Source organism: Ceratotherium simum, chromosome X, assembly GCF_057802395.1.
Source record: "Ceratotherium simum simum isolate JZ-2026a chromosome X, ASM5780239v1, whole genome shotgun sequence".
Classification (NCBI taxonomy): Eukaryota; Metazoa; Chordata; class Mammalia; order Perissodactyla; family Rhinocerotidae; genus Ceratotherium; species Ceratotherium simum.
In genome coordinates this window covers 116,166,546-116,190,360 of record NC_141940.1, presented here as the reverse complement: position 1 = coordinate 116,190,360, position 23,815 = coordinate 116,166,546, and the positions used below count along the sequence as shown (strand labels likewise).

At 37.5% G+C, this 23,815-nt stretch overlaps 1 protein-coding gene across 2 annotated transcripts in view; it reads left to right on the top strand.

Moving 5' to 3' along the window:
* TXLNG (taxilin gamma) overlaps positions 1–23,815 on the top strand; it is a 55,874-nt gene that overhangs the window by 12,036 nt on the left and 20,023 nt on the right. For both annotated transcript variants that reach the window (XM_087427761.1, XM_004435160.3), the window contains exons 2-3: positions 17,727–18,030; positions 20,879–20,970. In XM_087427761.1, the coding sequence (XP_087283887.1) occupies positions 17,727–18,030; positions 20,879–20,970 (396 nt within the window). The remainder of the gene's footprint in view (positions 1–17,726; positions 18,031–20,878; positions 20,971–23,815) is intronic.

Sequence of the window (23,815 nt, the reverse complement as noted above, 5' to 3'; positions counted from 1 at the left end):
TGTGATTGGTCTATTCAGATTCTCCATTTCTTCTTGGTTCAGTTTTGGGAGGTTGTATGAGTCTAAGAATTTATCCATTTCTTCTAGATTGTCCAATTTGTTGGCATATAATTTCTCATAGTATTCTCTTATAATCCTCTGTATTTCCGTGGTATACGTTGTACTTTCTCTTCTTTGATTTCTAATTTTATTTACTTGAGCCTTTTCTCTTTTTTTCTTAGTAAGCCTGGCTAAGGGTTTGTCGATTTTGTTTATCTTCTCAAAGAACCAACTCTTTGTTTCATTAATCCTTTCTACTGTTTTTTTGGTCTCAATTTCATTTATTTCTGCTCTGATTTTTATTATTTCTCTCCTTCTGCTGACTTTGGGCTTTGTTTGTTCTTCTTTTTCTAGTTCTGTTAGGTGTAATTTAAGGTTGCTTATTTGAGTTTTTTCTTGTTTGTTAACGTGGGCTTGTATCGCTATGAGTTTCCCTCTCAGGACCGCTTTTGCTGCATCCCATATGGTTTGGTATGGCATGTTATCATTTTCGTTTGTTTCCAGATAGTTTTTGCTTTCTCCTTTAATTTCATCAGTAATCCGTTGGTTGTTCAGTAGCATGTTGTTTAATCTCCACATTTTTGTCACTTTCGCAGTTTTTTTTTCATGGTTCATTTCCCGTTTCATAGCATTATGATCTGAAAAGATGCTTGTTATGATTTCAATCTTCTTAAATTTATTGAGGCTTGCTTTGTTTCCCAACATATGGTCTATCCTTGAGAATGTTCCATGCGCGCTTGAGAAGAATGTGTAGTCAGCTGTTTTTGGATGGAGTGCTCTGTATATGTCTACTAGGTCCATCTCGTCCAGTTTTTCATTTAAGTCTACCATTTCTTTATTGACTTTTTGTCTGGATGATCTATCCATTGATGTAAGTGGGGTATTAAGATCCCCTACTATTATTGTGTTGTTGTTAATGTCTCCTTTTAGGTTTGTCAATAGTTGCTTTACGTACATTGGTGCTCCTGTGTTGGGTGCATATATATTTATAAGTGATATGTTTTCTTGGTGGAGTGTCCCTTTTATCATTATATATTTCCCTTCTTTGTCTTTCTTAACCTCTTTTATCTTGAAGTCTACTTTGTCTGATATGAGTATGGCAACACCTGCTTTCTTTTGTTTGCCATTAGCTTGGAGTATTGTCTTCCATCCTTTCACTCTGAGCCTGTGCTTGTCTTTAGTGCTGAGATGTGTTTCCTGGAGGCACCATATTGTTGGGTCTTGCTTTTTAATCCATCCTGCCACTCTGTATCTTTTGATTGGAGAGTTCAATCCATTTACATTTAGGGTAATTATTGATATATGAGGGTTTAATGTTGCTGTTTTGTCACTTATTTTCTGGTTCTTTTGCGCTTCCTTTGTTTCTTGTCCCATTTGTTTCGGACTTCCAATTCAGCCTGGTTGTTCTGTCTTATGACTCTTCTAGTTTTCTCTTCGTTTATCATATGTGGTTTTGTTTTGATTATTTGTTTAGTGGTTACCTTGAGGTTTGTGTAAAAAATCTTGTGTATGAGATATTCCATTATCTGATGGCCTCCTATTTCCTTATACTAAGTCAATTCAATCACTTTCCTCTTCTCAAGGGAATTTTTAAGTAAAAAATTCCCACCCACCCCCACCCTGTCCCTAGTGGTGAAGAAAACGGTGACTCCTAGTATAGTTTGGTGCCGCTGCCTTGATTTGTTCTAAGGTGCCAGCCATGTTACTCATTACTACTTTTGCAGCAGCAGTGCAAAATAGCAACACCAAAAAAGACAAATGACATAGACTTATTATGAAAATAGTTTTTTGAGCTTGCAGACTACCTAGAACGGTCCACAGACTGTACTTTGAGAACCACAACCCTCGGGTTTTACCAGAAGTGGGGTCTGCTTTTCCTTGTTTCATCTTTCCCAAGACCGTTCTGTCAGAAGAGAATAGGCTTATTTTCCATGAGCCTGTTCCTAAGACCTGTTCTTAGGAATGTGGCATCCCCATTATTACTGACCCAGCTGCTTTATCTTGGTAATGGAGCAATTCAGTAATCGTAGCAACCAGAATATTTTTACATTTAATTCCTGATGACCAGTATAAAGTTAGGTTTTATTTGCTAAAGGCTTGAAGAACATTCTAAACTAAAATATATTCATCATGATTATTTTTGTGTGTGTGTGTGATAAAATATACATAACAAAATTTATGATTTTAAGCATTTTTAGGCATACAGTTGAGTGGCATTAAGTGCATTAACAGTGATCACCACCATCCATCTCCAGAACTTTCTCATCTTCCCAAACTGAAACTCTGTACTCCATTCTCCCTGCCCCCAGCCCCTGGCAACCACCATTCTGTTTTCTTTCTCTATGAATTTGACTACTCTACGTATTTCGTTTAAGTGGAATCATACAATGTTTGTCTTTTAGTATCTGGCTTCTTTCACTTAACATATCTTCAGGGTTCATCCGTGTAGTAGCATGTGTCAGAATTTCCTCCCTTTTTAAGGCTGATAATATTCCATTGTATGTATGTACCACATTTTGTTTATCCATTCATCCATTGATGGACATTTGAGTATTCATCATGATTCTTAACTTTAAATGTGATTCTTTAGGACAATCCCCCATAGAAGCATTACCTCCATACCAGGCTCAATAAATGTAGGTCTCAAGTAATAGCTTTGTTCCCACCTCACTTCCTGCTTTGCTCCTTAGTTTATCTATATAATGGAGTAATATTTTCACTATCTTAGAATTGTAAGGCTAAACTAAATAATGTATTTAAAATGTCGAGCACATAGCGGTTAGTAAATGTTAGGTTTTTTCTTCCTCCCTTCACTCAGAACTTAGCCTTATATATACTGTGTTAACTTAACCCTCTTTTGTGTATTCCATATATTCCAAACAGTAGGCTTAGATAGTGACCATCTGATTCCACTTGGGAATAATTATCCGTGATTGAACCTTTTTTTAAAACTGGTAAAGTGATTTGGCAGCTGTCCTAGCCATAGTCATAAATTGAGGCCAAGTTTAAATGAGATATTTCGATTTTCAGACTTATTTTAAGAAGGAAATAAATGAGAACTGCTACAGAAATTCATGCTTAGTAGATCCTACTTCTATTATAATCCAGTAGAAGACGTGAGTGTAAAGATTTGGGAGGACAGACCCGGAAGTCCATAGAGCAGGATGAAGGAAAAAGATGACATGGAACGAGATCCAAACTCCTGCAGTCTTCAGACTCTGAGCTTGGGGTAGTGGTGGCATAATGAACAAGTATAATTCTGTGATATCAACCTCAAATTAACTTGATTAAAATTAAATTAACTTCAAAGGTCTTTTTTAAAAAATGAAAATACTACATTCACATAATAAAAAAATTAAAATAGGACCAAAAAGTATAAAATGAAAAAAGAAGTTTTCCTTCATTTCCAACTTCTAGGTCCATACTCTAGAGGTAATCATGATGAACAATTTGGGGGCTATCTTACAGAAAAATTTCATCCATATACTGGTTTATATATGAATACGTTTTTTTATACTGACATGTTCATCCTGCACCAGGTGTTTCTTTTTCCCTGCTTAATTATACCTTGGGGATCTGTCCATACTGACATGGATCTACCTTATTCTTCTGAATAGCTGCATAGTTTTGCCTTGTGTGGATGACCATTATTTATTTAACCTGTTCCTTATTGGTAGACATTTAGGTGATTTTGCGTGGTAACAAGCAGTGGTTTGCTGAATAGCTTTTGCCCTTGAGTGAGACTAGTGGTGGAATCACTGGGTGAAAGTGAATGTGCATTCAGACATTGATAGATAGTGGTAAATACATCTACAAAACCAGTAGCACTCTGCCAACTTAGACGCCCCAGGACTGTGTACTGAGGGACCTGTTTGCCCATACCAAGCTTTGTTTTGTTTTTTTAAATCATCCTTTTAAATCTGGTAGGTAAAAGAGGGTGTCTTACTTTGATTTGCATTTTTATTTGTATTTCTTTAATTATGAATGAGGTTGAACGTGTTTTTTTGTACGTTGGGCATTTTTAGTTCTTTGTGATCTGCTTGTTCACAAACCCTTGAAAATTGGATCTCTGACTTATTTGAAGCCCTTACATATGTGGTCTTTGGCTAGTCCAGAGCTTTCAGTTATTATTTGGTAAATTGATTTTCCTCTCTCTCTCTCTTTTTTTTTTTTGAGTGAGGAAGATCAGCCCTGAGCTAACATCCATGCCAATCCTCCTCTTTTTGCTGAGGAAGACTGGCCCTGAGCTAACATCTGTGCCCATCTTCCTCCACTTTACATGGGACACCGCCACAGCGTGGCCTGACAAGCAGTGTCTCAGTGCGTGCCCGGGATCCGAACCCGAGCCAACAGCAGCAGAGCACACACACTTCACTGCTACACGACAGGGCCGGCCTCTGATTTTCCTCTCCTTTAAACAATAAAATAGCTTCTGAGTTTTTTGGTTTCCTTAGAAAGGCCTTTTCCCATGCCAAAGTTTTGAAAAAATTTTACTTAGGACTTCTTCTAGTTCTTTGTGGTTTTCATTTTTCATGTTTCAATCTTGGTACATCTGGAGACAGAATATCACTTTTTTCCCCCCATATGGCTTGGGAGATTTCTCAAATCGTTTATTTCCTTTACCAGTTTGAAATGACACCATTTTTAATGTAGTAAATTCCCATATATGGGTCTGTGTGGTCTGTTTTTAAAGACAGTGCTGTATAATTAGGAAGTCTCAGACAAGTATTTCATACCTGAAATAAAAATAAGATCTCACCTGTGGGAGTTTATATTTTGAGATATTAAGAATTTATTGTCTTAAAGAATATAGGCATATTGTAGAGACATGTACACCAGAATCTAATTATATACTAGTGCACAGTAATATGTCATTTTATCTGTTAAAAATAAAAACTCTTTAATTTCATTTCATTCCTTTGTTCTAACACAGTAAAACAGACTACTATTTAAGGAGGCATTGAGTTATGTAATACATATTTTAAAGACTTCAAAATGATTAAAACAGACTTTTGAGATGAATGATTGATAAAGTGTTAGCTTTGTGGAAAACTTTGCTATCCAAAATAATTCTTTGCAAGATTAAAATAGCCTTAGTATATAAACTATTTTAAATGGCTTATATAAAGCTAAAGTCACTTTTCCAATTTATTTTTTATTTTTATTTATTTTTTTAAAGTTGAAAACACAACATATTTATTAAAATTTGATAGTGCAACATCACAAAGAATTTCAAAACCAGTCTGCTTCAGGCCAGATATCCTACTTCTAGTGGGTAATTATAAGAATGGTCCATGTATCTCCCCTGGGACTTCGAAATGTCATTTCTAAGTTGCATAGTTGAGCGTTCTACACTTCAATGTTATTCACCAGATTTATCGATAGACACTCCTACTGGAATAAAGTGTATCAATAAATTACCTTTTTTGTTTTTTTGTGAGGACGATCAGCCCTGAGCTAACATACATGCTAATCCTCCTCTTTTTGCTGAGCAAGACCGGCTCTGAGCTAACATCTATTGTCAGTCCTCCTCCTTTTTTTCCCCAAAGCCCCAGTAGATAGTTGTATGTCGCAGTTGCCCATCCTTCTAGTTGCTGTATGTGGGACGCGGCCTCAGCATGGCCGGAGAAGCGGTGCGTCGGTGTGTGCCCGGGTCCGAACCCGGGCCGCCAGTAGCAGAGCGCACGCACTTAACCGCTAAGCCGCGGGGCCGGCCCTTACCTTTTGTTTTTTAAACACAAAAGCACAGGAAAATGAAACCAGCTGTGTTTCTAAAAAGTGGTGGAACTTTGGCCAAAGGGATTTGTCATTCCCACAGCTTCATTACTTACAAGAAAGGGGAGGAGGAACAAACATTTACCAGGTATCTTCTATGTGTCAAACACTGTCAGATGTTTTACATAAAGTTTTTAACACTTTTTAAAAATACAACATAATTACAAAAAAGTACAATGTTTGTAGAACTCGATTAATTTTTAAAAAGTGAACAGACCCGTGATTCACTTTTAAAAAGCCCTCAGTCAAGAAGCAGAGAGTAACCCTAAACATCACTCTGTCTGTCTCTAATTCAGAAGTGTCCCTTGTGTCCCCTTTTAGTCACTGCCTCCCAGAGGGTAACCTCCTAACACCGTAGATAAATCTTCACTGTTCTTAAAACTTATATAAAAAGGATCGCACAGTAGGTATTCTTTTGTGTTTGTCCTTTTTTCGCTAATGTATTTGTGAGCTTTTGGTAAAGTTTTATGCAGCTCATTTCTGTAATTATATAATCTACCATTAGTGAATATATTATGATTTATTTATTCTGCAGTTCGTGAGCATTTGGTTAATTTCCAGTTTCTGACTATCATAATGAGTGCTATTATCAATACCCTTATACCTCTATTATTGTGAATATATGTACATTCTGATGACTATAGACCTAGGAGTTTAATTGCATGGTTCTAGGATATGCATACATTCAGTTTTAGTATATACTATCAAACTATATTCACAGTGGCTTTCCTTTACATTCCCAGCAGGACAGTATGAGAGTCTCTTGCACATACATATTATGTTTTTACCAGCATCCCTGAGGTAAGTAATTTCATCAATATCATATACAGGTATAAAATTAGCCCTAGAACACTTTTATGTGACTCTAAGTCACACAACTGGTAACACGCTGGTGACCACAAATAACAACTTTCTGATACTAAGGCTGTGGTTTTATATTATATAAGTAATGTAGTTACAGAATCAAGAATCATCAATGAATGTTAAACCCATTAAATAAAGGATTATTGAAAAATAGGAAATCCGTAAGATGTCAAAATATCACTGTATAGATCACTAACGGTGTTTTTGGTGAGGGGAGGACTGTGTTTACAAGGGAAATATTTGGCGGTGACTACCTTAACCAAGTGATCGGTCCTAGCATCAGTAATAGCGGGGGCTGTGATGTTATGTGTATCCTGGTTCCTGATGTGATGTAGTATGTATAACCCAGTATCTCACCTCTGCAGGAACTTACCAAGGATTTTTACCCTGGATCTGATCAAGGTTTTAAAAACAATCAGACAAATCCAAAATGTGGAAAAGTCCACAGAAAACTGGCCTGATCCCTTTAAAGAGTCAATGTAATATATAATATAAACATGTATTTTTTTTTTAAATGGTGAGACTATTCTAGATTAAAAGAAGTTAATGTTCCTAAAAACAAAATGGAATATGTGAAACTTGTCTGGATCCCTTTATAAAGCTGATAGTAGGCAAAGAAATCAGCACAGTAAGAAAAATTTATACAGTAAATTGATTGTCACTTTTCTAATTTAAAAAGCACATAAACCTACCAACTCTATCTATTTAAAAAAAAATAATAGGACCGGCCCCGTGGCGTAGTGGTTAAGTGCGTGTGCTCTGCTGCTGGTGGCCCGGGTTTGGATCCCGGGCGGGCACCGATGCACTGCTTGTTAGGCCATGCTGTGGCAGCCTCCCATATAAAGTGGAGGAAGATGGGCACAGATGTTAGCCCAGGGCCAGGCTTCCTCAGCAAAAAGAGGAGGATTGGTGCGGATGTTAGCTCAGGGCTGATCTGCCTCACAAAAAACTAAATAAATAAAATAATTAAACACATGATAATGTAATTTTTCTAGTAGGTTTGTTTGTAAAATTTGTATTTGGAAATGTAAAGGCCCCTCAAAATACTGAAAACATTTAGGAGGGAGATTCATATTTAAAAAACCAAACAAGGCCGATAGCTGATGTCCTGAGAGAGTGAGAGTATTCTTCTGTGTCTTTCAGTATTTCCCCGTGTATTTCTGCCTTTACTGGTCCACGCTGGCCCAGGCAAGTGTGCACTTTTGTCCTCAGGTTCCTGTTTGGTACTTGACAACTCTTAGGGTAAATTATTAGAAACACAGAGTTGAACGGATTTTTAGAGATAGTTTATCCTAAGACACAAAAAGTTTAAAAAAGAAGAGAAAAAGACTAAACCTCAATGCCTTAAATAATCACTTAAAATTATTTGAAGACATCCCTACCCCCAAATTAGTCCTATCTTGCCTCCCTAAATTCCAGAGTTAATCACTGCTAGAAATTCTACAGCTCTTTGCCAGTGTTTTCCTAAATTTGTACTAGTATATCTAGCATGCTATGTATTTTTAGACATTTCACTTAGACTTATTTTGTAACTGCATCAGAGATTAGTTTGACTTTGAACTTTCCTTTTCCAAGGCTGATGTATGAAGTGGGAGGAGTGGTGTAATGAAGAGAACAGAGGCTCTTGAGTTTGACAGACCTGGTTTTGGATTTTGCTGGCCCCTTTTACTGACTTTGATATGATCTTGGGCAAGTTACTTCACCTCACTAAGTCTCGTTTTCCTTATCTGGGAACAATAAGATCCGGTTCTCAGTGGGGTGGGGAAGGTTAAATGGGGTAATGGGGCTTGTAGGCTCTGAAGGATCCCTTTACTTACTTGATAAGTTTCTCTGAGACTCTCTGGGAACCTGAGGCAAGCTAAGGATCTCTCCCCAGGAAAATGCATAAATATTTACAACCTTTCCTGCCTGCTCCCTCTGAAGGGCCACCCTAGCCCTCAATAGCAAGGACTGAGTGATTTCTGCTCTCTGCACATGCCTGGCACTGGTTGAAGGCATTCGAGCTCATTTAAGCAGATGGTAGTTGAAATAATTAGGAAGTGAATGTGGATGTTGGCTTTTTTGTTTTTTATTTAGACCAGTCTCAGTAAAAGAACAACCATTACTAAAAACATTTAAGCTCTTTAAACAAAATAAGCCAAAGAAATATGGTTCTTTAGCTTCAACGGTATTTGAAAGAGCACAAGTGAAAGTTTTAAACTTCAAAATTGTCTTTCTCTTTATTCACAGAGTAGAAGGGAAAGAAACTTACTTAAATTTTTTTCCTTTAGGCTTTTAATTCCCATGTGATCTCAGTTTCAAATGTATTGGTCCAAAAAGCTATTACAAGTAGTATGTGAATACGGAGTATTCATGTTTGTTTGCAAAAATTCTATAATAGTTATTCCTTGCTCCTACAATTACTTGTTGGTAAACTGGTGGCTGTCCATTTTGAAGGCATCTCTTCTTTAGTTAAGGAGTCATCTTAGCTCCAAGTATTGACAGTGGAAGGAAGATTGAGAAATGTATCCTTTGACAGGTGGGGAGTGGCTGGGGTGGGAGATTGGTGGGGCTTAAGGCTCTGGTAAACACTGTTGTGGCTGAATGACCTGCTCTCTAGTGTCTTTCAAGCTACACGTGCTGATCATGACTATAGACTGATAAACAAAATGAGAATGTGATAGCTTTTTTTATATGATTTTATTCAGGGACAGGTTCAAATAGAAATTCATCTTGAAACTACTGATTATTGGTTTCATTTTCATTTGAGATTGGAATTTAAACTCCATTCATCTTGGTATTTAAAAAAAACCAGCAAACTTTTATGAGGGTAACTCATGGTCCCTAACCATGTAAAAGGTACAAACAGGCATACTGTCAAAGTCCAGTGTCCTTCCTCTCCTGTCCCCACTCACCCAGTTTCCCTCCATTAATAAATTTCTTTGTATCCTTCCAGAGATGATTATATGTGTTTACTGCTCATAAACTTATACAGTACCCCCCACACCACACCCCTAAATTCTGGCATATGGTATATACTATAGGGGATTTTTCTTTTTGCCTTTTCAGCCTATCTTTACAGATCAGTAATTATACAACTACCTCATTCTTTTTTAACAGATACTATAGTACTCCATTTTATGAATGTATCACAATTTATCCAGTCTATTATTAATTGACATTAATCAATTATGTATTTCTGATTTTTTGTTACCACAAATAATGCTGCATAAATATCCTTATGTATAACATTTCACAAGTGTACTGGTTTATCCAAAGGAAGAATTAATAAGAAATGAATTTGCTGGGTTGAAGCATATGTGGCATGATGATTTTTTCCAACATTTTATTATGAAAATTTTCAAACACACAGTAAAGTTGGAAGAATTTGATACTGAAATCCGTATTGCTGCCACATAAGATTCTACCATTGACAGTTTACTTTCCTTGCTTTTTCACAAGGGTAAAGCCATCTGTCTGTCCGTACACCCATGAAGCCCTGTTAAGTATATACATGCTGAGTTTTAACAAATGCGTGCAGCTCTGTAACCCAAAGCCCCATCAAGATATAGAGCATGCCCATCACCCCAGAGTGTTCCCTCGTGCTCCTTCCCAGATGATCCCCTTCCTGAATTGGACTCCTTAATGATTAAAACAATTTATCCCCCAACCAGAAATGCTTGAGAGTACCCCACACCCTGTCCCACACTATGCGGTCAACGTTTTTAATGTGAAAAATGGTATCTGTTTAAGTTGCGTTTCTCTTACTGTGAGTAAAGTTAAACATACGTTTATGAACCATTTGTATTTCCTTTTCTGTGAATTATTCATATCGTTTGCCCTTTTTTGTTGCATTGTAGGTCTTAACATTCTTTATTTCATTTGAGTATCCATTTATGTTAAGTAAAAGATTAATTTTTATCCATAACTGTGCTTAGAATTTTTTTTTTTTGAGGAAGATTGGACCAGAGCTAACATCTGTTGCCAATCTTCCTCTTTTTCTTTTTTCTCCCCAAAGCCGCAGTACATAGTTGTATATCCTAGTTGTAGGTCCTTCTGGTTCTTCTATGTGGGATGCTGCCTCAGCATGGCTTGATGAGCAGTGAGGAGGGGGGTGCCCAGGATCTGAACCAGCAAACCCCGGGCTGCTGAAGCGGAACGCTCGAACTTAACTGCCATGCCACTGGACCAGCCCCTAGAATTTTTAATAAAATTAACATATGTCCTGTGATGCTTCCAGTATTCTCTTATTGGTGCAAGTAGTTTTCTTTTTGACTTTTTTTTTTTTAACTCCAGGAGTAATAAAAATTCACTGTAGTAAAACTAGAAAATATAGTGAAGCAAAAAGAAACACCACCTTAATTACACCATTTGAAAATAATCATTATTAGGGGCCGGCCCCACGGCATAGTAGTTAAGTTCGGCATGCTCCACTTCCGTGGCCCGGGGTTCATGGGTTTGGATCCTGGGCACAGACCTGCACCACTCGTCACCCATGCTATGGCGGCGACCCACATACAAAATAGAGGAAGATTGGTACAGATGTTAGCTCAGGGCTAATCTTCCTCAACCAAAAAGAAAAAGAGGAAGATGGGCAGCAGATGTTAGCTCAGGGCGAATCTTTCTCAGGAAAAAAAATCATTATTAATATCTAGATGTATTTCCTCCCAGTACTTTCTATGTGTATGAGTGTGTATATATACATACATACATATACACACATGTGTATATGTATAAAATATATGGTGCATGCTCTTTTGTAATTTGTTTTTATACATCATATTTTGGGAGCATCTCTCCCCATTATTGTTATTATTATTATTATTTTTTGTGAGGAAGATCAGCCCTGAGCTAACATCCATGCTAATCCTCCTCTTTTTGCTGAGGAAGACCGGCTCTGAGCTAACATCTATTGCCAATCCTCCTCCTTTTTTCCCCCAAAGCCCCAGTAGATAGTTGTAGGTCATAGTTGCATATGCTTCTAGTTGCTGTATGTGGGACGCGGCCTCAGCATGGCCGGAGAAGTGGTGCGTCGGTGCGCGCCCGGGATCTGAACCCGGGCCGCCAGTAGCGGAGCGCGCGCACTTAACTGCTAAGCCACGGGGCTGGCCCTCTCCCCATTATTAAATAGACTTCTGTAAGATGGCTAAGCCAGGACAAGCATGTTTGCACAGTAGACAAAGGGTAGTCATGAAGCAGTCTGTCGTTGTGGTTAAGATTGTAGACGTGGAAGCTAGACTACCAGGGTTCAGATCTTTGCACTGCAGTTTGCTAACTGTGACCTTAGGCAAGATACTTAACTTTACAATGCCACAGTTTGCTTATCTGTAAAACGGAGATAATAATAGTACCTGTCCTGTGACATTATTGTGAGGATTAAATTAGTTAATATAAAAGTGCTTACAGGGGCCGGCCCGGTGGCGCAAAGCGGTTAAGTGTGCGCGCTCCGCTGCGGTGGCCCGGGGTTCACTGGTTCGGATCCCGGGCGCGCACCGACGCACTGCTTGGCAAGCCATGCTGTGGCGGCGTCCCATATAAAGTCGAGGAAGATGGGCACAGATGTTAGCCCAGGGCCGTCTTCCTCAGCAAAAAAAAAAGAGGAGGATTGGCGGATGTTAGCACAGGGCTGATCTCCTCACAGGAAAAAAAAAAAAAAAGTGCTTACAGTAGTGCCTGGGTGTAGTATTTGCTGTATAAGTGTTAGCTGCTGCTGCTATTGTTTATACAAGAGATTGTACTCAAGAAAAGGCATCCGGAATGGGTATTGGAAAGGGCCGAGTAAGAAGTTGTATTGGCCATATGATATAGAATGCTCTGCTTAAGGAGATGAGGGCTAAGAAATCATTTACAGAAGTTGTTGGCCTAAGAATTTGCTCCATATCAAATAGCCCAGTGCAGAGCCTCTAGTAGGTTCTTGAAGGACTGACTAGTCCTAACAGTAGGAAAATTGGAGCCTGCTATTTCAAGAGTATTTGTAGACTAGGATTTGAATTAAGCCCATCTGGAACTGGGCTCATTCATAAAGCAAAAGATTTTGTGGAGTTAACAGAAGTCTTTCATTAGCAAATGTGAAAAATACATCAAAATTAGTTGCACAGGAGAGAAGGGGAATGTAATACTGTTTTGCTTCTAATGATAAAACAATACTAGTGATGTTTTTCTTTAACTTGTGTAGTAATGTTTAGGTACTTCCCGTGGCTTGTTTTCAGCAGCCATTTTGGCCCCTTGTGTTCTCCATCGATTGGCATTTGAGTACCTTTCATGCATAAGCTGTTGCTATCTAGGAGGATATACACACCAAATAAATGATAATGTAATATGTGTGACAGGAGTTTAGAGGTGAAAGGAGTGTCTGGAAAGACCAAAAATAAGTGTGAACTAAAAATAGAGAATGATGAAATAAAATTAGAAGGACAACATGAGATGTGATAGTTATGCACTATACAGATTAATATCCTTGTTTATGTTCAGTGCCACCACCATTATTTTGAGTTAGGTGAATGTTTTGGCCTTTCTAAAGTCTTTAAATTGTCTTTTTTCTGTCTATGGTAGTTGTAATTGATCTATATGCCTTTAATCTGAAAGGCAGAGTACTTTTAATTAAATCTCCTATGACATTTTGAAATAGGTAAGTATATTATGCCTTTTCTCCAAAATGGAGAGAATGAAGAACAGTAATAGAAAATACTGGCAAATCATGCATCTGATAAGGGACTTGTATCTAGTATACATAGAACTCTTGCAACTCAGTAACAAAATAACAAATAACCCAATTAAAAATAGGCAAAGGATCTGAATAAACATTTCTCCAAAGGAAGTGTACAAATAGCCAGTAAGTACATGAAGGGATTCTCATCATCATTGGTCATTAGATGAGATACCTTCATACCAGCTACAATGGCTGTAATCAAAAGGACAGACAATAACAAATGTTTCTGAGGATGTGGAGAAATTAGAAACCTCATACACTGCTAGTGGGAATGTAGAAACGTGCACTCGCTTGGAAAAAGTGTGGCAGTTCCTCAAAAGGTTAAACATAGAGTGACCATATGACCCAGCAGTTGACTCCTAGGTGTATACTCTGGAGAAGTGTAAACGTTTGTCTCCACAAAGACTTGTACATGAATGTTCATAACAGAATTATTCTTGACAGCCAAAAGTTGGAAATAATCCAAATGTCCATCAACTGATGATTGGATAAATAAAATGTGGTATATCCATACAATGGAATATTATTTGGCAATAAAAAGAAGTAAAGTACTGATAGATACCAACATGGATGAACCTTGAAATCATTACTCTGTGTGAAAGAAGCCAAACACAAAAGGCCACATATTGTATGATTCCATTTATATGAAATGTCCAGAATAACCACATCTATAGAGACAGAAAGTACATTAGTTGCCTAGGGATGGGGGTAATGAGAAAATTAGGGATTTATATCTAAAGAGTACTGAGTTTCTTTATGAGGTGACGAAAGTGTTCTAAAATTGATTGTGGTGATGGTTGCACAACTCTGAATACTCTAAAAACCAGTGAATTGTGCACTTTAAATTGGTGAATTGTACTGTATGTGACTTACTATCTCAATTAAAGGTGTTACAAAAAAATAACTAATAGAACAGAGAATCTAGAAATTAGCCAATTCCATTCCTCAGGTAGCTTTCTTATTAAGATTGATCCTAAGAGAGACCTCAGGTTTTCCTTGGTGAGAATTATTTATGTTCCCCCTTCTTCCAACAAATTGCTTACTCATTATATTTTTGATGTGGCTTGACACCACGTTTTCTGGTATTATGTGGGTTTTATTATCATTGCGCTTCTGACAAATTCTGTTATGTGTTAGAGATAAGCAATCTTCCATTTTAAGTATCTTTTAACAGACTTTCATCAATTTTGAAAGCCAACATTGTGGTTTTGTAGCCCGATTTTTATACTAATGGTTTTCAGGGAATAGGTTTAAAAATTATTTTTAAAAAATTTGGGAAGATGGTATTAATAGTACTCATTTTTTTTCTCTGTATTGCTTTTGTGTGAAAGGGTCTGGAGTCTCTGTTAACATTATCCATGTGCCCAACTGGTGTATGGCAGTTTAATATTAGATATAAAGTAGAGGTGGAACTGGCAGTTATATGTATAATGTAGCATTAAAATGATCACTTGGCGTTTGGTTTGATATTAATACTTCTGTAGTATGTTATTTGGGCATACTAATGGCTTTAAGAAGTTTCTGCAGTAATGAAATTTAACAAAAGACGTTTCCTAAAACTTCATCATGAATTTTTTGTAAACTTAATACTTATGGATTACATTTGAGAAACACTGCTCTATGGAATGCGCATTACATATAGAAGTGAATTTTTAAAATTTTTTTAAAGAATTTAAGTCTTTCAATATTACTTTTTTTTTTAATCTGAATTAGGCTTAGAGTGTGGCATCAAACCATAACTCTGAAAATAGACAACCCATTTCCCCTTAATACATTAATTTTTTAAAGAAATGAAAGTATTACATGCACATTTTTTAAAAAGTGTCATGAAAAGCAACATATCTCTATTCTTTCTCCCCAAAGGAAAATATTTCTGTTTTGGTTCTTCGTAACTCTTGAATAACGTATAAATCACAACTTTTAAAATAAAACCTTATCGGGCCAGCCCCGTGGCTTAGCGGTTAAATGCGTGTGCTCTGCTGCTGGTGGCCCGGGTTCGGATTCCACGGTGCGCGCCAACGCACCGCTTCTCCGGCCATGCTGAGGCCGCGTCCCACATACAGCAACTAGAAGGATGTGCAACTATGACATACAACTATCTACTGGGGCTTTGGGGGAAAAAAGGAGGAGGATTGGCAATAGATGTTAGCTCAGAGCCGGTCTTCCTCAGCAAAAGGAGGAGGATTAGCATGGATGTTAGCTCAGGGCTGATCTTCCTCACACACACACAAAAAATTTAACATAACTTTATCGAAGTAAAACATATATTCAGAAAAGTACAAATCATAAATGTTGAGGCTTAATGAATTTTCAAAAAGTGAACATCTGTGTTACTCCATCTAGATCAAGAAATAGGATATTACCAAGCACCCTGGAAGGCCTTACCCCCAACAGTAACCACTATCTTGATTTCCAGCATCGTTGATTAGCTTTGCCTGTTTTTAAAATTTTTTTATTGAAGTATAGTTGACATACAATATTATATTAGTTTCAGGTGTACAACATCACTGTGTTGTACATTTTTATGTACAATGTTGTGCGACATTTATATACATTATAAAATGATCACCACCACAAGTCTAGTAGCCATCTGTCACCATACAAAGTTATTGCAGTATTGTTGACTATATTCCCTATGCTGTTCATGACCTTCTCGTGACTTATTTATTTTATAACTGGAAGTTTGTACCTCTTAATCCTCTCCCCATATTTCGAGCTTTGCCTGTTTTTGAACTTTATATATAAATGGCTTCCTACAGTATGTATTCTTCTGGCACTTTCCTTACATTATTCTGTCTATGGGACTCATCTGTGTTGCTGCATCTAGCCATAGTTCATTCTCATTGCTGGATGGTGTATGAGCAGACTACAATGTGTTCATTCCTCTGTTATTAGAAATTTGTGTTGGTTCTATTTTGGGGCAAGTAGAAATAGCGCTGCTTTAGACATTCTTGGCCTTTGGCTACATATGGGTACACACTTGGGTAAAATCCTAGGAGTAGAATTAACTGGGTTGGAAGGTATCCATATTGCCAAAGAGTTTTTTAAAGTGGCTGTACCAATTTGTTCTTTGGAAAGCACAGTACTTGATTTATCAACATTAGACTGTAAAAGATAAGGATTTAGTTCCCTTAACCTCTCCCTTCCTGCTACTTGGATACTTTAAATTATGTTTAGTTCTTCAGTTGAATACTATTGTAACTTGAAATAATAATCTCTGCTCTCTTATTAACTTTGGAAAGTAGCTTTTCTCCATTTGTGATAAGAGAGCGATATTAGACACCTCACTCCTCAATTGTATCATTCAAAAAAGGAAGAGGCCCTCTTACATACAGACAGGAAATGTACAGAATTTAAATTTGTGCCACATCATGTGACCAAGTAGTGTTAACAAGGGGAAAAACCCCATAAATAAATGAGGTTAACAATATGATAGAAGAGAGAGTAAGATAAAATTACTGATTCAAGAATAAAGTACTGGAATAAAACCATCTCTCCCATGCCTACTATCTATATTTGTTAGGGCAGAGATTGCTGCTTAAAACATTAGTCTCAAAATTTCTGTGGCTTAACATCAGAGCAGTTTATTTTCTTGCTCATCTAATAGTCCAGCATGGGTGTTCTTTGTAAGAACAATGGCTTTCCTTGTATGCACGTGGGATTTAGGGGCCTGGGCTGCTTTCATCCCGTAGCTCTGCTGTCTCTTAGGCTCTTGGAGACCTCTGCATTCAGCCAGAGTGGAGAAGAGTTTGTGGAGAAAGAACATGTGCTTCTAAGAATAAAAGTCTTGTTGCAGAAAGGACAGTCATCACTTCGGCTCACATTCCATTGGTGGGAACTTCATGTGGGAGTCCCAACTAGATGTGAGGGGCTGGGAAATGTAGTCCCGGGCTGAGCACTTGTCCAGCAGTGCCAGCTCCACAGGATATTGAAGGAGCATGGATTTTTGCTGGGTAGCTAGTGAGCCATTTCTGCTGTACCAGCTCCTTGAGGATAAGACCAGAATAATAATGTTCATTAATTTGGGATAGTTTCACATCTAAGATGCTAATTATTTTAAGTAGTGAATTTTTATAGGGAAATAAGTTTAGATTTACAACTAAATGGCATTTCAAGCATTTAGCAAGAAATGGTTCCTTTGGCACCACTTAGTTGTGTGATTTGTTTTAACTTTAATTTTCTTATACTTTACAGTTGGGTCATCTCTCAGTGAAAGTTAGAAGCTACCATATTTACTCCAATTTTACAAACTGCTAAGAAAGAAAAAAGCTGTCAACCTAGGGTGTGCCATTGGTTGTAAACATTGATTACATTTGGTTCAACCCCCTTTTCCATCTTTTCTCTCTTACTTTCCCTCTAGTTTGTGATTGGCACAATGGAAGAAGCTGGAATGTGCGGGCTAGGGGTGAAAGCGGATATGTTGCATAACTCTCCATCAAATGATATTCTTCAACATCAAGACTCAAATTGTGGTGGCACAAGTAACAAGCATTCATTGGAAGAGGATGAAGGCAGTGACTTTATAACAAAGAACAGGAGTTTGATGAGCCCAGCATACTGCACACAAGAGTCAAGAGAGGAAATTCCTGGGCGAGAAGCTCGAACAGATCCCCCTGATGGTCAGCAAGATTCAGAGTGCAACAGGAACAAAGACAAAACTTTAGGTAATCATCTCTGCTCCGTGGTTGGACGTTTTCACAAGCTGCTCATTTTACTTATATTTTCTGCAGCACAGGTGATTAGGAACATGGCCAGTGGTGAGGTAGATGTTGTTTACCTAATGCATTTGCCGACTTCAGTGGGCTGAGTCCACCTATCTGCTCCACTTACGAAAGCAGGAGGCGAAGACAGCAGAATAGGAAGCTATTTCTCTCTAAATAATCAAGAATTGGCTTTCTTGAAAAACTTTGGGGCCAACTTGACGGAAGTAGTATTTGACTTGCCTTGTTTGCATCTTTAATGTAGTCCGAGCAAAATTTACTGTGAAAACTGTATATTTATTTGATCATTTTATTTAAAAACTTACAAAACTTTAGAGACTACATAATTTTATTTGTAGTTCAGGATGTGGGTTAAGACTGGCTTTCAAGGGTATGTTTTCTTTCTCCTGCTGTATTTGAGGTTTAGGACAAAGAATGTGATGTGTTAAATCTCATTATGAAAGCTGAAATCCCCTTTTATTTTAGCCTTGCTGGTTGCCCCTAAGTTTTTTATACTTGTTATACCTAAGATTAACAGTGTTTGATTTGTATTGTTTTCTATATGCTAAGTTAGAATTATCCTTATTAAATCCCTTTTCTGCTAACTTGGAAAACTAAAATTTATAGAAATACAAAAAGTAATTTTAATTTCTTACAAGACAGATTTCTTCCAAATCAGCAGCTCCAATTATATATGTAAAAGCAGTGGAGTCTTAAAAAGTTACACATAATGTTACCATGTGACCCAGCAATTCTACCTCTAGGTATGTACCTGAGAGGATTGAAAACATCTGTCCACGTAAAACCATGTACATGAGTGTTTGTGGCAGCATTATTTATAATAGCCAAAAAGTCAACAGCACAGTAATCCATCAGCTGATGAACGGATAAACAAAATATCTGTACAGTGGAATATTATTCAGCCACAAAAAGGAATGAAGTACTGATACATCCTATGTGGGTAAACCTCAAAAACATTGTGCTAAGTGAAAGAAACTAGACACAAAAGGCCACATATTATATGATTTTGTGTGAAATGTCCAGAATTGGCAAATCCATGGAGACAGAAAGGATAGTTTTTTTTTTTTTTTTTTAAAGATTTTATTTATTTTATTTTTTCCCCCCAAAGCCCCAGTGGATAGTTGTGTGTCGTAGCTGCACATCCTTCTAGTTGCTGCATGTGGGACTCGGCCTCAGGATGAACGGAGAAGTGGTGCCTCGATGCGCACCCGGGATCCGAACCCGGGCCGCCAGCATCGCAGCGCGCGCACTTAACCACCAAGCCACAGGGCCGGCCCGCGAAAGGATAGTTTTTGCTAGTGGCTTGGAGGAGAAAGCAATGAGGAATGACTGCTAATGGGTATGGGGTTTCTTTTTGGGGTGCTGAAAACGTTCTGAAATTAGTGGTGATGGTTGCACAACTTCCTGAATATACTCAATTATACACTTTAAAAGGGGGAATTTTATGGTATGTGAATTATATCTCAGAAAAACTCAGAGTGTGAGTTTAAAAATCTTCATAAAAATTTCAGGTTACATTATGCTTATTTCTAAATATATTCAATAATCATGTTTAATCATGTCTTAAAATTCTTAATGGCTTTGGGCTGAAGGAGAGACGGTTTTGTTACTAAAATTTTATGTGAATAGAAAAGTATTCTATTTTGAAGTCAGCCTGCTTTTTTTCCTCATAGCAGTCTATACCGTATACCGAAGTCATTTTAATATATATATATATTTTTATTTAATATAAAGTCATTTTAATTTTTTTAATATAAAGTCATTTTAATATATATATATATTTTTATTGTCCTTCAAGTTTTTTTTTTTGTTGGGAAAGATTTGCCCTGAGCTAACATCTGTTGCCAGTCTTCCTCTCTTTTTTTTCCTCTTCCTCCCTAAAGCCCCAGTACACAGTTGTATAGTTGTAGGTCCCTCTAGTTCTTCTATGTGAGCTGCTGCCACAGCACGGCTACTGACAGACAAGTGGTGTGGTTCTGCGCCTGGGAACCGAACCCCAGGTTGCTGAAGCGGAGTGCACCAAACTTTAACCACTAGGCCATCAGGACTGGCTCTAGTATATATTTTTTAATGAAATATCTTACATATAGAGTGAATGTTTTAAAAAATAAAAATGGTACCTATCACCCAGCTCTAGAAATAAAACATTATTACTTATTTTGAAACAACATTTGTACCCTCCTGTCTCAGCCACTTGCTTCTCCCTCCTAAGTCCTTAAAATACTGTTGTTAAGCTCTTTTTCCCCAAGGGAAGAGCTATCTTGACATCCTTTTCTTTATACTAAACTTGGTTAACACACAGAATATGCTTACTAAATCATCAGAAGTTATTTAAATTGCTTATAGGAAAAGATATGTGTCACAAGTGATTATGTGCATCTTAGGCAGAGAGAACCAACTGAAATTCCCTTTGAACTTTCTTCTATATTTGTACTTGGTTAGGAGGAAGCTTTTAAAAATATTCTGCCCTTTGTAACTTGCCCTTTGTCTTAACTTGGACATCAGTGGTTAAGCAAGGGAATTTTTAAGCCTTCAGCAAGAGTTCTTCTTACAAATAGCTAGCAGTGTTAATGAAGAAATTTGGGGTAGGGGTCGGGAGGGAGAGGTGCCTGCTAATCCAGAATTTTAAAATAGCTTTCTTAATTTAGCTGGTAAATCTCTTATTTCTAGTTCTAGGCGTAAATTATTTTACTCTGGATGTCAGAACATAGAAAGTGTTACGTAGAGTTTACAGGTTAGATTTGATCTCATTCTTCTTCCGGGACTTATTTCTTATCTTGTTAATCATCAGGAAAAGAAGTTTTATTATTGATGCAAGCCCTAAACACCCTTTCAACTCCAGAGGAGAAACTGGCAGCTCTCTGTAAGAAGTATGCTGATCTTGTGAGTATTAAATCGAGAGAGTGAGGTCCATATAAAATATAGCAAAATGTGTATGTGCTTGATAAGCTTTTTAAAATACGATTTTGATGTAGCTTTAAATGTAAAATTATATTTTATTCCAAAATTGAAGAAGAGAATATTATTTCTTGAGGCTTTTTGTTGCTTGTATGACTTCATTTTATATGATGATATAGAACATTATAATGCTCAGATATGGCATAGATTTTTTAAAACTTAGAGTATTTCTAAGTTGGCCTTTTCATTCCTGTGTTGTGATGCTTTTGATGCCAGTCAGTTGGGGTATAGTGGTTCCTGTATTTAACTTTTCCCAAGGGAATTCTAGAGATAAAGGCTCTAACCATTGTGATTGAAATTGTGAGTTAGTTGAAATAGTCTATTAAAACAATACTCTGTCTCAGAAAAATATTTATTTAGCATCTACTAGGTGCCAGGCTTTGTTTTTTTCACCTTCCAAAGAAATTGACCTCATTTGTTCTGGGCCTACGTTATTTCAAGTAGCATTAATTCTCTTTTTAAAATTATGAAAGCAATTTCAACATGGAGACACTCCCATCCTATTTAAGTTGAAGATGGGGAAAGTCATAGAACCCTTTGAAATAAGGGTTGTGGGAAACTTTTAGAGTGAGTGGTTCTAATAGAAATGCTAAAATTAATGCCTTTTTGAAATACTTATGTGACTTATCATTGACAATTTTTATGCATTTTCATCTGTTGTTAAAGCAGTTATTCCATATCATAAACACTACTTTTTGTCAACGATCAGCTGTAAAAATGAATTCTGGGGCCAGCCCGGTGGCGTAGTGCTTAAGTTCGCGCGCTCCGCTTCAGCAGCCCAGGGTTCACGGGTTCGGATCCCGGGTGTGGACCAACTCACTGCTTGTCAAGCCATGCTGTGGCAGCATCCCATATAAAGTAGAGGAAGATGGGCAGGGATGTTAGCCCAGGGCCAGTCTCCCTCAGCAAAAAGAGGAGGATTGGCAACGGATGTTAGCTCAGGGCTAATTTTCTTCACACACGCACAAAAAATGAATTCTGTTTATTTCTCAAAGAATTACAGTTAATTTCCCTCAGTTTATAAAGGCATCTGTGTATACCTCCACATAGCTGGCAGTCAGCAGTCTGGCACCTTCTACTATTCACAGCAGCAGGAAACCCTGCACATCAATGAAAATGGCCTAGAACAAATGCAAAGATGACAGAAAACACAGTGTGGTCAGATTGCTGGATTCAGGAAAGGAACGCTTCCATTGGCTGTGGAAGACAGTCCCTATTGGTTCCATCCCCGTGAGGAGGATCGTGTGAGAAGTGGTGGAAAAAAAAGACAAGAACAAAAAGGGAAAAGAAAAAAAAATTGAGAAAAGAGTAAAAGAAAAAAGCAGTGGTAGAGGGTTAGTTACCTGATCCAGTATGTGACAACAGCAGCCAGCCATGAATGGATTTGGAGAAGAAAGGGCAAATAGTTGCCTAGGGCAGTCCTTCTCACACTCACAGAGATCATCGGGACTTTTGTTAAAAGGCACATTCTGATTCACTGGGTCTGTGTTGAGGCCTGAGAGTCTGCATTTTAACAAGCTCCCAGGTGATGATGATGATGCTGTCAGCCCTTGGATCACACTTTAAGTAGCAAGGGTCTAAGGTAAATGGCTTTTGTTTGTTTTGTGTGTGTGGGAATGGTTATTTTTAAGCACCAGGAATAATCACTACATTCATTTTAGGATGTGACACATTGAAGACTTACCTAGTGAGTAACCTCTCTTAGATTTAGATTTGTGCTGAACGTATGAAAGACGAAATGTGTCTGTTTTCAGAAAATGTTCTAAAGCTTTATTTCTTGAAACAACACTCATTTCTTTTAAAGGGTAGAGTATATAGGTTATGTAGCAGTGAGACCATCAAGGGAGTAGCTTTTTCTCAAGGATTATTCAGAAAACTTCCCTTTTGCCATTTCTGTCTCCTGCCCTTTTTGTGACAGCATCATCTCACATCACTGTTGGTGTGGCACCGACATGTAGGAAAGTCCTGTATTGCAGGTGGAGTAGCACACTGCACTGTAATCTGGATTGTCCACCAGGGATACCATGTGGCCACCACAGTCACCAGATAACACGGGTCCATGAAATTGTCACATTTCACTTGCTAAGTGTGGACACCATCAGGCCTGTGACATGAGCCTTAAGTACATTATAGTGCTGTTCTTCCTCATTCCTTACTCAGTTCGTGTATGTTATTATAGCGAAATGATCAATCTTGATATCCAGTTGGGTAGGTATATTCTCCTTACTACTTTTTCCTGAGAAGTATCTTGGCTATTCTTGGCTCTTTACTCTGTAAAATTTTAGATTCAACTTATTAGTTCCATGGGAAAAACCACTTGGGGATTTTGAAGAGCATTTCATGGAATCTATAGATGCATTTGGGAAAGAATTGCCATCCTCTTGAAATTAATAGAGCTTAAAAAGTGGATATCCTTATGGGAAAAAATGAAATTAGATCCTTACACACCCTACACAATGATCAGTTCCAGGTGGATTAAGGACTTAAATGTCAAAAATTAAGTTTTAAAAATTTAGGTATTATTTAGATTTATTTACATATATTAATAGGTGAATATTTTTCCAAACTTGGGTTAAAGGAAGGATTTCTTACAACACAAAAAGCACTATCAGAGAAAAGATTGCAAAAATTGGCTGTATCGAAATTAAGACTTTCTGTTCATCGAAGACACTTTAAAAGAGAGAAGACACATTACAGACTGGGGAGAACATATTTTCAACAGACATAGCCAACAGAAGATTTAGTATCGAAACTATCAAAGGAACACCTA